Raw genomic sequence first — 16,685 nt, forward strand, 5'->3', positions numbered from 1 at the left:
TATTACTAAAACAAGTTGTATATAACATAGTTAAATAAAACAATATATTAAGAGCATTACCGGTTTTTTTTTTCCCCTCATTCTTCTATGTTCTTAACCCTCAATGATAATTTTTGTAAAGTTTTTTTTTTTTTTTTTTTTTTTTTTTTTATTTCTGATTTTCTAGTTGACCGAGATGAGTAATAATGTAGACTTATCTGTGTCATTGTATTAGACAAGCAATAACTTTTATTTTTATTCAAACAAAAGAAAAAGAAATTATCAAAAAAAAAAAGAAAAAGACAAAATGATTACTAAGATTTTAACGCAAGGAGATATTAGTTTTGTATAACCTTTTTAGGTTCAAAGGTTGTGGAATTGTGTGTAATAAACCATTAAAACAATGTACATTAACACGGACTTTTTGTAAAAAAAAAAAAAAACAAAAAAAAAAAAAAAACAAAAAAAAAAAAAAAAAAGAGCAAGTATCGCTTTTGCAGTCGAGTTTACCCGTAGCTACAGAAACTGTGTGCATTTTTAATTAGGAAAAAAATATAAATGAGTTTTGAATAATGACTTTAATCTTTCAAGCATTTTCCATTCCCACCACACTTTTTTTTTTTTGTTTCTTTGTTTAATGTTACGTATTTTTCAGCATATTTCAATCTATTATTTAATATAAACCAATTAAATCAATAATAATACTCCATAATTATTTTGTATTACTTATTAGATATTATACTTATTACAATTAATACTTTTAATGAACATTAATTTCCTTTCTTTTTTTTTGTCAACACAATAAATATATCCACGACACAAGTTACAACTGAATTGATTAATATTGCCAAGATCATAAAATTTATCAATATTCTATATTATAAGGTGATCATTAAGGATCATAGTTAAAATATATATGTGTATATGTACCTTTTTTTTTATATGTGTTTCTTTATGGCGTACCCAAAAAAATTTTTTTTTTTTCCTTTTGCAATAGGGTCACGATCATGACTACTTAAAATACAAAAAATAAATGAACATTGCTGTTAGCATTTAGCATTCTCAGATATTCGTTTTGAAACATGTTATAGCATTCTTTTATCTCCTAGTGTATACCAACAAACGCTAAGCGTGCCTATTATTTCTCCTTGGCAACTTCTTCTACGGAAGGGCAAGTACACATCAAGTGCAAATCACCATACGTATCATCTAATCTAGCAACTTGTGGCCAAAATTTATTTTGTAGCAAGTATGGTAAAGGATAAACAGCTTCTTCTCTAGTATATCTTCTAGTGGTTTCCCAATCTTTACTAAAAACAACATCTTCTAATGAATGTGGAGCATTCTTTAACATTTGTCCTCTTGGATCCTTGTTGATGCAATAATCAAGTTCCTTTCTTATTGAAATCATGGCATCTACAAACCTATCTAGTTCTTCCTTATTTTCACACTCCGTTGGTTCGATCATTAATGTGCCTGGAACAGGGAAAGCCAAAGTTGGAGCATGGAAACCATAATCTTGCAACCTTTTGGCAACATCAATAGCTTCTATACCAGCACTGCTTTTAAATTCCCTCAAATCAACAATAAATTCATGAGCACAATGCTTAGATTCATTTTCACCACCAATAAATAAAATCTTATAATGATCTCTTAATCTATTCATCATATAATTTGCATTTAACAGAGCTATGACTGAAGAGTAGGGCAAGCCATTACTACCCATCATTTTAATATAAGAAAATGGAATTGGTAATAAAGAGGCATTCCCATACGCAGCAGAAGAAACGGCTGGAATACTTGAACCCTTTTCACCAACATTGGTGATCATTTTAGCAACATCGTGCTGAGGCAAAAATTTAGCCAAATGGGGTTTAACACAGATGGCAGAATTTGGCGGACCACCACCACCATGGGGGACTGCAAAAGTTTTATGCAAATTCAAATGACAAACATCGGCGCCTAGATCGCCGGGGGAAGTCAACCCTACTTGTGCATTCATATTGGCACCATCCATGTAAACTTGACCACCATTTTCATGTACAATATTAATGGCATCTTTGATAAATGGTTCAAACAAACCGTAGGTACTTGGGTAGGTAATCATAATACAGGCTAAATTTTCCCTATATTTTGTAGCTTTCTCAGTTAAATCTTCCAAGTCCAAAGACCCATTTTTCAAACATTTTACCGGCACAACCTTCATGCCACTCATAGCAGCGCTAGCTGGGTTGGTACCGTGGGCAGAAACAGGAATCAAACAAATGTTTCTCTTAGTACCATCAACAGTTGTTTTCAAATAACTTTGGATAACTCTTAAACCTGTATATTCGCCAGAAGCGCCGGAGGTTGGTTGCAAAGAAGTAGCATCAAAGCCTGTAATGTTACTTAAATCGTTTTCTACCGCTGAAATCAATTCTCTATAGCCTTCAACTTGGTTAGCGGGTTGGAACGGATGTACATTGGCAAATTCAGGCCATGTAATTGGGATCATTTCAACAGTGGAGTTCAACTTCATGGTACATGAGCCTAATGGAATCATACTGTTGGCCAAAGATAGATCTCTGGATTGCAAGCGATGTAAATATCTTAACATTGCCGTTTCAGTATGGTGTAAGTGGAAAACTTTGTTGGACAAGATGGCATCGGTTCTTAAAGATGGTAATGATTCAATAGATGGTAATGCTTCATCAGCGATTTCTAAAGTCTCCAAACCAGTGAATAACTGATTCAATTTAATTAAATCTTCCTTGGTGGTGGTTTCATCCAAGGATAAAGCAACTGTGGAATCGTTAACACGAAATAAATTAATGCTAAATTTATTGACAGCCAATGCCATAAATTCATCAGCACTAATACCGTCCTGCAATTGGATGGTTAGTGTATCAAACCAGTTTTTGTTAGTGACGTTGTGAGAACTGAAATTATTGATTTGGTGCGCTAGTAAGGTAGTCATACCATATATTCTTGACGCAATTTTTTTTAACCCATCGGGACCATGATAAACACAATACATAGCGGCAATGTTAGCTAGCAAGGCCTCAGCAGTACATATATTTGAAGTAGCCTTATCACGTTTAATATGTTGTTCTCTAGTTTGTAAAGCTAATCTTAAAGCACGCCTTCCCAATCTGTCTTTAGAAACACCAACAATTCTACCTGGAATTTTCCTATTTAGTTTATTAACAACACTGAAAAATGCAGCATGTGGACCACCATAACCTGGAGCACATCCAAATCTTTGAGAAGAACCAAAACATATATCGGCGCCAAAACTAGAAGGTGGTGTTAACAAAGTCAAAGCCATCAAATCAGAGGCAACACTAAATAATCCCTTGTTTTTATGGACTAATTCGCTGATTCTAGTCAATTTTTCTTGGGCCAAAATTTCACCATTAGCACCTGGATATTGAACCATACAGCCGAAAACATCGCTATTATTCTCTAACAATTCAACCGGAACGTCTTCCTTCAAAAAATCGACTTCAATTAATTTAATGCCAAAAGGTTCCGCTCTAGTCTTCAAAACGGACTTGGTTTGAGTAAATAAGTTAGAATCAATAATAAAGGTGTTTTTCTTTTTTTTATGTAAGTAATATGATAACAGCAAAGCCTCCCCACCTGCGGTACCTTCATCTAACAAAGATGCATTGGCAACAGGTAGTCCGGTTAAATCAGAAATAACCGTTTGAAAATTCAATAAAGATTCTAATCTTCCCTGAGAAATTTCTGGCTGATATGGAGTATAGCTAGTGTACCATTCAGGGCTTTCTAACAAATTTCTTTGGATAACAGGTGGTAAAATCGTACCGTAATACCCTTTACCAATGAAATTTTTCAAATTTGGTTTGTTTTTGGAAGCAATCGTTTTCAATTCGGATAATATCTCCGATTCAGTAAAGCCATTTGCTGGAGTATTGACAAAATCTAATTTTCTTTTAGATAGAACTTGAGGAGGTACTGCATTATTAATGAATTCATCTAAATTTTCATAGCCAATAGTCTTTAACATAGCACTGACATTTGTAACATTGGGACCTAAATGACGGCGTTGAAACGTATCTAGTTGTTTTAAGGAGATTTCACTTGGAGAATGTATTGATGCAAAGTTTTCACTGCTGACATTTGCCTTACTGGATTGAAAACAAGCACCAAAAGTGTAAGCGCTTATACTTGGTTCAAATTTTAAAATTGAGCTTAATTTAGTTAAGTTTTTAGAAAACCCCAAATTTCCTTTGAGTTGCGTTCTTAACATGTTTGTGCTATATAAAATGTTTGCAAAGCTTACTTCTTTCCAGTTGCTAAAAGGATTTTTAGGAATTGCGATGTCTGTTGAATGAAATCGAGAAAAAGGCAATGGAAAAGTTTAAAAGATATAAGAAAGATATTTGTTATAAGTTTAAATACTTAATATATGAATTAATTAATTGTTAAAGTTAACTTAGGGGGGAGGAGGTTTTATACGTTTTTTTTTTTTTTTTTTTTTTTTCATATTCCAACTTGTCATCTTTATATAGTGTCCTTTCATAATGAACCCTTATTTAAAATAACTTTCATAAATTCTTGTATATATATATATATATATCAGTGCTTGCAAAACTTGACTTCTTTATTTTTTTTTGGTTTTATCAAAAAAATAAGGTGTATTATATGTATATCTTTCTGCAAAGAAATTTTCCGAGTTAACTTCTTTTTTTTTTTTTTTTTTTTTATGTATATATTTAGTAAATAATCCCGTTAGCAATCTGATAAGTACATGGATTAAAAGTGTTCAATTTTGACTCTTATTTTTTTAAGTATTCTCTTATCGATTTGTTTTCCTATATATATTTTCTTATTTTATTTTATTTTATTTTATTTTATTTTAACAAGCATCAATATACTATGGTAAACACCACATGTGTCACCGTGCATCTCCCTCGTTCCTCCTTAAATTAGTTAAAAACACACACACACACACACACAAGCAATAATTAACTTCTATTTTCTATCAAAAATGGTGTAAACATAAAACAAAAAGAGTCACAAATATAGTAAAATCTCAGATAAGTACACATAACATTATTTATCGATGTATCAACACTTGACGCTTTGAAAATATTTACCCCTAACTAAACCTAGCCAATCATCATTCTTACCACCTGTGTTACTATTGGTGCTGCCACTACTACCGCGCCAACTTAAATTATTAATTTCTTCATTGAGTGAATCATTGTAACACAAACTAGGCGGTATAACAGTTTCGGATCCAGTGGTACCTGCATCAACACCATTGTTCATGGCATTTTTTGTAGTAGTAGCGGTGTTAGCAGCGGTAACACTAGACCTGTTTGTATCCCATATTAATACTTGGCAATCATCACTACAACTGGCTAAAATATTTTTTCTTGTTGGATGCCATTTGATGCTGTTTACTGTGGACCCATGGGCATTCATTATTGCCACTGGTGTGCCCGGGTATCTCATATCCAATAGTAATATTTTATTAGAATCTTGCATGATAGTGGCTATTATATTAAAATCAAAGGGTGAAGTTTCTAGCCTTAATAAACTTGTGCTTTTAGTATTTTTGTTATTATTATTATTATTATTATTATTATTATTATTATTATTATTAGATGGGTGGCTGTTGCCGGGCATAGCGCTTGTTGGTGATTGTGACAGTAAACTATTTATGCTTATTGTGTTTTCAGCAACGCTAGAGTTATCACTTGTGGCATCAACACGGGAGGTAGTGGTAGTGTTATTATCGCTTGGCAAAATTGGTTCATATATAATCGATGAATGATCCAATGCCCGTAAATCAAAAACACGTACACTTCCATCCTCGCCACAGGTAGCAAACAAATCAGTACTTCCATGCAAATATTTAACATCAAATACTTCGCTATCGTGGGCAATTAATTGTGTCTTAACTGTTTGCAAGTTGATATCCCATACAGTACACGTTGTATCAATAGAACATGAAATGATATTTGAAGCATTTAGTTTATTCCAATCAAATGAAGTAACAGGTGGGAAACTACCTAACAATAAAGCAGAGGCGTTTGAACTCAATGGTTTAATGGGATCGTTGACATGTGAATGGTGGTGGTGGTGTGATTTTAAGTGTTTGCACAAGGATAAATTTAAAACTTCCTTGATGGAAGAAGAATCATCTACGTGCTGTTGGTTATTCTTTTTTTGTTTTTTTGGATTTATACTAGTTCTGGGACTTGCAACAAAATCATCCTTGTCATAATCTATGGTATCTGCTGTCTCCTCGCCAGTAGATAAAAGTGGATCCGATGTGAAAGACCATAATCTTAAATTTTCACTACATGTGGCAAACATTGGAGCTAATAAGGGTGACCATTGTACTCTACTTATTGGGTAATTTAAACCATTAAATTCGCCAATGGTTTCCCATGAAGGAAGACCAGTAGTGCCTGCACTGTCGTTATTATTCGTATTACTTAATATTTGAATTTTATTAAAATTGTCTTCTTTATATGAACCCAAGCACACCAAATCACCTAAATCTGTGGCAACTGTCCAATCCAAGGCATATATAGGAAAGTTACTTCTATGCGAACATGAATAATAATATCCAGTATTTGGATTAAATGCAGAATTGTTGGCCCAAGCGGTGGTAATGTTATTATTGTTGAAAATATTATAGAGCTGTTGTTGTTGTTGTTGTTGTTTTTGTTGTTGCTGATAGGTGGAACTATTTCCATAAGGTGTATTGCCCCATATAAAATTATTAGATGGGTTTTGATGCAGTCGATGATATGAACCGAATGAAATAGAACTCCTTTTAGATGCTCTAAAGTTTGGGGGTGCAGACAGGGGAGGAGTGTTGCTGGTGGCGCTGTTGTCGTGGTTATCAGGATTCATTTACTTTTTTTTTTTTTTTCTATTCTTAATTATTGTTAATAGTTTAGGTTATTTATGTCTTTATATAGTTAGGTTGTGAAAGCTCAATAGTACTGTTATTTGATTGTTTTTTAATAAAAATAACTATGCTTATATTTCGCTGGAGGAGAGTTTTAAAACTTAATAAACTTTTAAATTTTCTTTTTTGTGTTTTTTTAGTATTAGGTAAATTTCAATTTTCTACTCTGTTGTTTTTTTATAATTTTGTACGAATCTGAGAACAATTGATAGTATGATAATATTCTTTATTTTTTGTTAAATATAATGAAAAAATAACTTTATTTTTTTCTTATTTTGATTATCGACAACATGAAATTTTTCACATATTTTTTTTTTTTTTTTACACAAGTAAAAGCACATTGAACACAAGTAAAAAAAAAAAAAAAAATCAACAACTGAGCAAAATAAAAGAATAATAATAATAGATTTATCATGGCTCGTCAAAACTTTATAGGATTTGTTGTGTCGCAGGGGAAAATGATGAAAACCGTTAAAGTTCGTGTGGAGTCCAAAGTTTTTAATAATAAGATAAATAAGTACTTATTTTATCGTAAGGATTATTTAGTGCACGACGAAGGAGAGGTATCTCGTGAAGGTGATTTAGTTCGTATTGAAGCCACTAGACCGTTATCGAAAAGAAAATTTTTCAGTATTGCAGAAATACTTAGGAATAAGGGGCAGCAATTTGCGGCATTTGAAAGAGAAGCCAAAGTTCAGGTTGCTAATGAAGAAAATGTTAAAACTGAAGCCTTTTTGCAAAAAAGGAACCAATCTGATTCTACTTTATTAAAAGACGTCTTATTTTTACAAAAATATTTTGCAAACAATAAAGATAAAACTAAGGAAGATGAGCAAACTTTTTTGCAAATTAAAGAAAAATATGGTATCAGTGGTGATATGACTCAAGATAGTATTAAGACTCTATTGCAATTGGATATAGCTGGGTTACAAAATAAACTCGATAGTACGAGAGAAGTCTTGGGAAATTTAAAACAACAACTAGATAACTTAATGAATGATGACATTAAAGCTAATGACATTTTAAGCAAAAACTTTAGTATTGAGAACCCATCCGAGTTGAAAAAGAATATTAAAAAGAATCTATTGAGAAAGTACATTTTAAAAAATCCAGAACTCGTTTTTTAAGCTGTGAAGATACCAGTTTGATATGAAAAAGGTTTTTTGTTTTTTGTTTTTTGCTTTTGTTTTTTTTTTTCACCCCAGATATCATTAAAATATCGTGAATCGCTGTAAATATAAATAATACGATAGCACTGAAAATATTATTAAATACATATACTATGTTTTGGGTGTCATTTTTTATGCTTTCTTGGCCAGTTTTACCAGATAGTGTTTTAAAAAAAATAAAGATGATACTATTTTAATAACACCTTTTGTAGTGATTATTACTATGTAAATGGAACATATTTTCTTTCGTACATAACATAAAAACAAACTTGCAAAGTTAGTTTCCGAATATCCGTTCGGTTAATTTAATATGTAGAACTAATAGTTGGAAGTTGTAAATATACGATTATTTTAATTTTTTTTTTTTGATTGTTTGATACAAAAGAAATTAAAAGGATTTTGTTTTTGTTTTCCTTTTGGAGGGGTGGAGCGAAGGGGGTAAGATAAATGTTAGTCTATTGAACTTTCGGGTTAATTTGTCGTAAACACCCGTACCTTTTAATATAGTGTTGCTATCGTTGATGCTGGCATTTATTATTTTATATTATAAAACCACGTTTTTAATGAAATAGAAAAAAAAAAAAGAAAATTTAAAAAAATGCATAGAAAGATACGCAAGAGGAGAGTAAGGCAGATATGAAAGAAAGAAAAAAAGAAAAAAAGAAAAAAAGAATGGTGTAGAACAACAAAGAGAAAAAGTTGTTAAAAAATTTATATTTTTCATTAAGATAGAACAAAAGAAATGTTCAACCAATTTTGTTCAAGTTTATTTATAAATTTTTTTTTTTTTACACAGAAAATACGTGGAATTTTCATTTTAACAGTCTTCTTGCTGTGCTCTTGTTCACCCTCTTCTTTCCCATCAGTAGTCATCCAGCCTAATTGTTGTTGGCCTTTTCTCTCCCTGAAAGCCCAACTACGAAAAAGAAAGAAAAAAAAAACGGAATAACGCACATTTCTTTTTATAATTCAAATCAATTTTTAAAAAGAAAAGAGAGAAAAAAAGAAAAGAAAAAAATTTTTTTTTTTTTTACTCATTTCCTCTCCCTCTTAGATTATTATATAAATGGACAGATAACCGCTCCTGTTTTATAATTTGTAAAATATTGAAAAAAAGTTTAGTATTTAAAGCTCAATAGAATTCTTTCATCTTTTCTTCTTCTTCTTCTTCTTCCACTTTTTTGTTCATTATAATTGTTCATATATTTCCTCTCTTCTTTAATTATTTACTCTTAACGCCACCTAATTTCTCTTGCTTTTTTTTTTTTTTTTGTTTATAACATGCAATTTATATATTTATACATATACATATATCAAAAACCACAAAAACAAATCAAATTAATATACTTCAAACATGGGTAAAGATAAGGCTCACATTAACGTTGTTGTTATCGGTCACGTCGATTCTGGTAAATCTACTACCACCGGTCACTTGATTTACAAGTGTGGTGGTATTGACAAGAGAACTATTGAAAAGTTTGAAAAGGAAGCTGCTGAATTAGGTAAAGGTTCTTTCAAATACGCCTGGGTTTTGGATAAATTAAAGGCTGAAAGAGAAAGAGGTATCACTATTGATATTGCTTTGTGGAAGTTTGAAACTCCAAAATACCATGTTACCGTTATTGATGCTCCAGGTCACAGAGATTTCATCAAGAATATGATTACTGGTACTTCTCAAGCTGATTGTGCTATTTTGATTATTGCTGGTGGTGTCGGTGAATTTGAAGCTGGTATTTCCAAGGATGGTCAAACCAGAGAACACGCTTTGTTGGCCTACACTTTGGGTGTCAAACAATTGATTGTTGCTATTAACAAGATGGATTCCGTTAAATGGGATGAATCTCGTTTCCAAGAAATTGTCAAGGAAACCTCCAACTTTATCAAGAAGGTTGGTTACAATCCAAAGAATGTTCCATTTGTTCCAATTTCTGGTTGGAACGGTGACAACATGATTGAAGCCACCACCAACGCTCCATGGTACAAGGGTTGGGAAAAGGAAACCAAGGCTGGTGTCGTCAAGGGTAAGACTTTGTTAGAAGCCATTGATGCCATTGAACCACCATCCAGACCAACTGACAAGCCATTGAGATTGCCATTGCAAGATGTCTACAAGATTGGTGGTATTGGTACTGTGCCAGTCGGTAGAGTTGAAACCGGTGTTATCAAGCCAGGTATGATTGTCACTTTTGCCCCAGGTGGTATCACTACTGAAGTCAAATCTGTTGAAATGCACCACGAACAATTAGAAGAAGGTGTTCCAGGTGACAATGTTGGTTTCAACGTCAAGAACGTTTCCGTCAAGGAAATCAGAAGAGGTAACGTCTGTGGTGACTCCAAGAACGATCCACCAAAGGCTTGTTCTTCTTTCAACGCTCAAGTTATTATCTTGAACCATCCAGGTCAAATTTCTGTTGGTTACTCTCCAGTTTTGGATTGTCACACTGCTCACATTGCTTGTAGATTTGATGAATTGATTGCCAAGAACGACAGAAGATCTGGTAAGAAATTGGAAGATAATCCAAAATTCTTGAAATCCGGTGATGCTGCTATGGTCAAATTTGTTCCATCTAAGCCAATGTGTGTTGAAGCTTTCACTCAATATCCACCATTAGGTAGATTTGCTGTCAGAGATATGAGACAAACCGTTGCTGTTGGTGTTATCAAATCTGTTGACAAGACTGAAAAGGTTGCCAAGGTTACCAAGGCTGCTCAAAAGGCTGCTAAGAAATAAGCAAACAAATAATGTTATCATCCAATGTTGTTTTGTTTTCTTATATTTTTTTAGTATATAGATTATTATGTGTACACATATATATATATATTTAATTTTTTTTTTTCTTTTTTCTTTTTTGTTATTCATAATTTTTGTGTTTTTTAAGGAGGAGAATATAATATTTTTGTCAATTTAAATTTGTTTTGAAAAAAATCTTTAATTTTCATTTTTTTTTTTGATTTATTAAAAAAGAATTAAAAAATTATAAAGAGAAAAAGAAAAAATGAAAATGAAAAAAGAAAATAAAGAGTATGTAAGTTTCTCTTTCTCTATTTTTAATGCAATATGACAATAAATTATGTAGATATGACTCTATGAAGCATTTTTTTAGCTAATGGTAGTAATAAATAGGTAAACTATGAACCAATATACTAAGTTTTCTTTCTTTTTTTCGAATAAAAACTCCTTTTATACTTAGATCTACGTTTATTAGTATTAGTGCTACCACTACCGTTATATTTGCCACTTTTTTGTGTTGATTTTTGAGTCGATGATTGCAGCACACTTTGACTTTCCCTAATTTTTTCAACCAACTCAAGTCTGTGTTTTTCCTCTTCTTCATTTGGAATAAAAAATCTGGATGAATGACCTGTGCTGTTGTGGCTATTACTAATATTCAGATTATTAGTCATGTTCGTGCCGCCAGTAGTTTCCACAATCATATCTTCTTCCATAGCATCAAGATGCCCCATAATTTCATCTCTTGTATTTTTCAATTCTATTAAAGTGCTTTTAAAGTGTATGAACCTATTCTCTTGCCTTGGTCCCAATCCTTCTAATTTTCCAAATTCTTGTTTTGTTGTTGGTAAATGTATTGCTGCGTTTCTTAATGCCTGTTCTGTGATAAATGTATGCAATTTATTTATACCCAGAAATTCCTTTTTTTTAATAGCTATTTCTTTCAACTTATTATACGCTTCGGTAATATTAGACAGTTGTTCGGTTGAAAAAACATTGTTTACAGAAGAAGTTAAATTAATGCGTGTAGCCTGTATCTGTCTATGCCGCTGTTGCTCATTGTATAGGTCCTCATTATATGACAAAGCTCTTAAATGATCTCTGGCATTGGTAAATGAAGCCGTTGTCCCAACAGTATCATAACGGGTGTTGGTCCTTATTACTTGTTCGCTGTTAGGTGCAAAGTTATTATTGTTGTTGTTGTTGTTGTTCGTGGTTACTGAAGTACTCGGTCTAGATATTGAAAATTTCATTTTGATTTGCAAATTCCCATTCAATAACTTTCTCGCATTCGGGCCTAATCTAACATAGTTGGATGCAAATCCGCGCCCATTCATCACCGAATATTCTTGTATTACTTGATCTGTAACTAACCTGAAAAAAATTCTTTCTAAATCGGATTTATTCATAGATTTACCCATTCCGTGATATTCTAGATTATCATGCCCAGCTTGCACAATTTTGGAATTCCTTGAACCCTTAAAAATATCTTGACAATAAAGTAGCGTAACTTTATTGTGCTCGATTTCTTTAATCATTTTTGTTATATTCACAGCTTTATCCGTAACATTTCTTTCTTCGGTCTCATTATGTGCACCATTTAAACAGTTATCACATCTTTTATGGCAATCCTTGGCATCAAAATTTTCATTAAAATATGATAGTACCAGCTTACGTCTACAATCGGTAGTATTTTCGCAGTATTGCATAACCTGTTGTAACTTATTTAAATGTTTCTCTTTATTATCCCTATCCAACTCTTTATCCTTTTGGATCATTGTTTGAATTGTTCTGACGTCTCTAAAATTATAAAACATAATACATTCAGAAAATTTTCCATCTCTACCAGCACGACCCGTTTCTTGATAGTAGCCTTCCAAAGTTCGCGGAACTGTAAAATGATATACAAATCTAACGTCTGGTTTATCAATACCCATGCCAAATGCAATTGTAGCACAGATAACTTGAAGTTTATCTTCTTGCCAAGCTTTTTGGATATGCAACCTTTCATCTGGCTCCATACCAGCATGATAAAACGCAGCTTTAATACCATTATTAATTAAGTAGGAAGACACTTGCTCGCACGAGTTTTTCGAATGACAATAGATAATACCTGATTGGTTTTTGAATTTGGTTTTAATTGCCTCTCCCAGTTCAAACATCGCATTTTTATTCTTTTTAACAACTTTGTACAACAAATTTGTCCTATTAAAACTCTGTTTCAAAAAAACTGGATTTCTTAGCCCCAAATTATGTACAATATCCATTCTAACCTGTTCACTTGCTGTAGCAGTCAACGCCATCATAGGTACGTCAGGGTATGTTTCCTTAAACCACTTCAATTGTTTATAATCTGGTCTGAAATCATGCCCCCAGTTGGAAACACAGTGCGCCTCATCAATAACTATTCGTGCCAAATTTCCATCTCTATGTAATTTATCAATGGCCCTTTTGCATTGTTGTGATGCACCCACCATTTCTGGTGATAGGTAAACTAACTTCAACAATCCATCAATAAATAAATTAAACATATATCTTCTCTGTTCCAAATTACCTTTGGAACTGATCATACCGCTAGGAATATTCTTTGCCATTAAATGTTCTGTTTGATCCTGCATTAAAGAAATTAAAGGCGAAATAACAATTGTAGTGCCCTTTGTTTTCCCAGAATTGACAACCGCTGGTAATTGATAACATAAAGACTTACCGCCACCAGTAGGCATCAAAACAAACACGTCTTTTCCATCTAGAACAGCATTTACCGCTTCTAACTGGTTGGGTCTAAACCCGTTTAAATGAAAGATTTGTTGTAGTCTAGCCTCTACTTCATTAGACCAAGGATACGTCTTTCTGATCGCTTTATTTGGTAAAGACTTAGTTTTTCTACTGACAATATCACTTATAGAAATGTCGTCATCACTATCCTCGGAAAAATCGCTTAACCCTATAACATGGTCATTGCTATTGTTCATGGTACCAATATGTTCTTTGTTATTAGCGATCTCTGGTACCTTCAAAGTAGAGTTACTCGGAACTTCCCTTTTGACAACAACTTGGTCGGCCAAAGGTGGAGTTTTCAACTTCATTTCTGAAATAATCCTTAAATCATCGTCCAAATCTTTTAAATTAGTGTGCTGTGTATAATATTCTCTTTCTGCTTCAAAATCGTCATTAAAATCCATAGCGTTGTTATAATCGTTATCATCGTAGTCATCAGAATCCAAATTTTCTAAATAATCCAACGTGTCCTTATGCGCATTCTTATTTTGGCTACGATACAATAAAGGCTCAGCATCAGAAATTGTTCGGCAATTATCGTTTTCAGTCTTTTTATTGACAGTTTCTGTTGGCTTGGTCAGGTCTCGTTTAGATGGTGCCTTTACTGTTTGCAGAATAGGATCATTTATTAGTTCATCATAATCATAATCGGATAATTCAGAATTATCCGCAACCAAGTCTATCTGAAGATGTCTTGATGGATCAGAATTGTTTTCTACGGTGGCAGAAACCATATTTTTATTATTTTGCGTAGAAGATAATAAAAGTTTTTCGTTTTTTCCCGGAGATTTATTCATAACTTCCACCATATTATTAGCATTATTGCTATTTATATGACTTTCTTCAATAATTGAAGACTGTGAATTCATAAGCACAGCGTGATTATCACTACGTATTTGCATATCTGCATCAGCTGTAACGAGGACATCTGAAGCATCATAAAACTTTCCATCGTCAGATTCACGTGCTTCCTTATTAACATACCTGTTTGAGGGTAAGTTAGTTGCATAAGTAGTATTGTGACTGTTGCTAGGACTAGGAAAATCTTCATTACTCAGTTTATAATCTTCTTCGTATGTCTGATCTTGTGATTCTTGTAAACATTTCTCTATCTCATCATCTATAAAATCCTTATCACTAGAATGTAAATCTTCTTCTTCGCCATCTCCCCTTTCACTAGATAAATAGTGTGAATCCTCCATTTCTGCTATATCTGTAATATCTTGTTCACTTAATTGTGAGCTTTTATTAGCCATGTTATAAGAAAATGGATCATCCATGGCGGGTATTTTATAATTTGGTTTTTTGCATAATTTTCTTAAATTTCTTCCTCTAGATGATACAGCAACTGTTTGAGACACTTTTTCGGGTGAGATGTTCATAGCATTACTACTGGTCGTAATAACACCACTATTAGTAGCGATATTGGGAGTAGCAACTGTAGTAGTATCATTCTTATTACTAACAGTATTACTATTTTCCTTGTTATTAATACTAGGCGATGATTTTACGTTATTATTTATAGCAGATACGGGTATTGTAGTAGGTTCTGAAAAGGAAGACTTGGAAATCATGTTATTATTAGAGGTCTCGGATTTAATGGTAGTTATAAACTCAGTTAACTTAGTAATATTATCTTCTATACTTTTCAACGCAGGATTAATTGTATTTTTTAGTCTAGCTTTTTTTGCATCTTCACATAAAGAGGTAGAAATGATAATGTCGCATTTTTGAGATAAAAAATAGCTTTGATTTTTCAACTCTGTAATAAGTTGATCTTGTTTCTTGATAATTTCTTCATGAGTGTTATTCTTAGCATTAAGATTGGAAAAATTTTTCCTAACATTCATTTGATTGGCATTAGTATGAAAAACTTGTTGCACTGAACATGGTGCTCTTTTCCCCATCCGAGTAGGATGTTCTTGTGTTAAATCTATAAATTGTTCTGAACCATTGGATTCACCGGAATTCCCTGTGATGGTATTTCTTTGTGTATTTGTATTACGCACACTCAATAGTTTTGTGATATCAGTGTTTTGATTAAAAGATGCTAACGGCCTGTCTATGTTTGAATGTTTTGGTATATCGGTATTGTTGCTCAAAATCTGAATATTAGTAGTGCTGGTAATACTATCAGTTTTAGCATGAAAAATAGACTTAGAGTTTGTATTTTGGTTATTAATTTTATTCTCCTTGTTTGTCGGCAGTACGGATCTTTGGTCTGTTATTTTTGGCATACTAGGGACTACATAGTTTCCGGATACTGTTGCTATTTTTTTTGTGTCCTGATTAGCGGTGGTGCTGCCTGTGACAGTGGGGATGATATTATTGTTTGGCTTGCTTCCGGTATTATTGCTGGCACCATTATAACTGTTGTTGTTGTTGTTGTTGTTGTTAGTTGTTAAGTGTAACTGCTCTACGTTCTTCCCATGTACTATAACATTGGTTAATAATTCTGATAAAGGTTTTTGGGCGCTAGTTTTTTTAATCCAATTAAACTCCCTTCTTATATGATTGGGTGCTTTTTTTAGAGAAGCCATAGTTTGTCACTTCCCTTTATTAATATTTTTTTTCTGCTATCTTTAAAAATAAAAATAAAAATAAAAAAAAGTGTTATTGAAGAGATATGGAAAGAGAGTGTGATGAATTTGCTTCATAAACAAACGCGTTAAAACATATACATATTTTTTTTTTTTTTTTTTCTCTTTTCCTTTTAAACTATTATTGTGGTTGTATTTGTAATGAAAAAAAAAAAAAAAAAAAAAAAATTATAGTATATCCGAATACCATCTTTTACGTAATCTCGGAAAATATGCTTTCGGTTTAAATATTATTACCACAATTATAAATATATCCGTATTATTCTATTTTCTTTTATTTTCTTTTTTTTTTTTTATTTTTCTTCCTATATTATGTAGAAACATTTTAGCCTTGATATTTTAATAACAAACTATTTAACCAATTAATTGCCTAGCTTTATAGGAATTTACTAGTATTGTCAACTTAATAGTATAAAACAAAATAAAATTCCTATTAATTTAAATATATACTTTAAGAAATATAACTTGAAATAATAGTTCCAAGGCATTCC

General features: G+C 32.3%; 5 protein-coding genes across 5 annotated transcripts; 2 read left to right on the top strand and 3 right to left on the bottom strand.

The window, feature by feature from the left end:
• Positions 1-1,117: 1,117 nt before the first annotated feature.
• Positions 1,118-4,234, bottom strand: GCV2 (glycine decarboxylase subunit P; the record flags this gene model as incomplete). Its single annotated transcript, XM_046080136.1, has 1 exon — positions 1,118-4,234. The coding sequence occupies one exon, from the start codon at positions 4,232-4,234 to the stop codon at positions 1,118-1,120; it is 3,117 nt and encodes a 1,038-aa protein (XP_045937453.1).
• Positions 4,235-5,055: 821 nt separating this feature from the next.
• Positions 5,056-6,858, bottom strand: SCDLUD_001167 (uncharacterized protein; the record flags this gene model as incomplete). The annotated part of the gene is made up of 1 exon (XM_046080137.1): positions 5,056-6,858. One exon carries the CDS (start codon positions 6,856-6,858, stop codon positions 5,056-5,058), a length of 1,803 nt encoding a protein of 600 aa, XP_045937454.1.
• Positions 6,859-7,329: 471 nt separating this feature from the next.
• On the top strand, positions 7,330-8,043 carry MRPS17 (mitochondrial 37S ribosomal protein uS17m; the record flags this gene model as incomplete). The annotated part of the gene is made up of 1 exon (XM_046080138.1): positions 7,330-8,043. The coding sequence occupies one exon, from the start codon at positions 7,330-7,332 to the stop codon at positions 8,041-8,043; it is 714 nt and encodes a 237-aa protein (XP_045937455.1).
• A 1,396-nt stretch (positions 8,044-9,439) lies between these two features.
• On the top strand, positions 9,440-10,816 carry SCDLUD_001169 (elongation factor 1-alpha; the record flags this gene model as incomplete). Its single annotated transcript, XM_046080139.1, has 1 exon — positions 9,440-10,816. The coding sequence occupies one exon, from the start codon at positions 9,440-9,442 to the stop codon at positions 10,814-10,816; it is 1,377 nt and encodes a 458-aa protein (XP_045937456.1).
• Positions 10,817-11,229: 413 nt separating this feature from the next.
• On the bottom strand, positions 11,230-16,134 carry SGS1 (ATP-dependent DNA helicase SGS1; the record flags this gene model as incomplete). Its single annotated transcript, XM_046080140.1, has 1 exon — positions 11,230-16,134. One exon carries the CDS (start codon positions 16,132-16,134, stop codon positions 11,230-11,232), a length of 4,905 nt encoding a protein of 1,634 aa, XP_045937457.1.
• Positions 16,135-16,685: the final 551 nt, after the last annotated feature.

This window comes from Saccharomycodes ludwigii, chromosome I, assembly GCF_020623625.1.
Source record: "Saccharomycodes ludwigii strain NBRC 1722 chromosome I, whole genome shotgun sequence".
NCBI classification, from domain to species: domain Eukaryota; kingdom Fungi; phylum Ascomycota; class Saccharomycetes; order Saccharomycodales; family Saccharomycodaceae; genus Saccharomycodes; species Saccharomycodes ludwigii.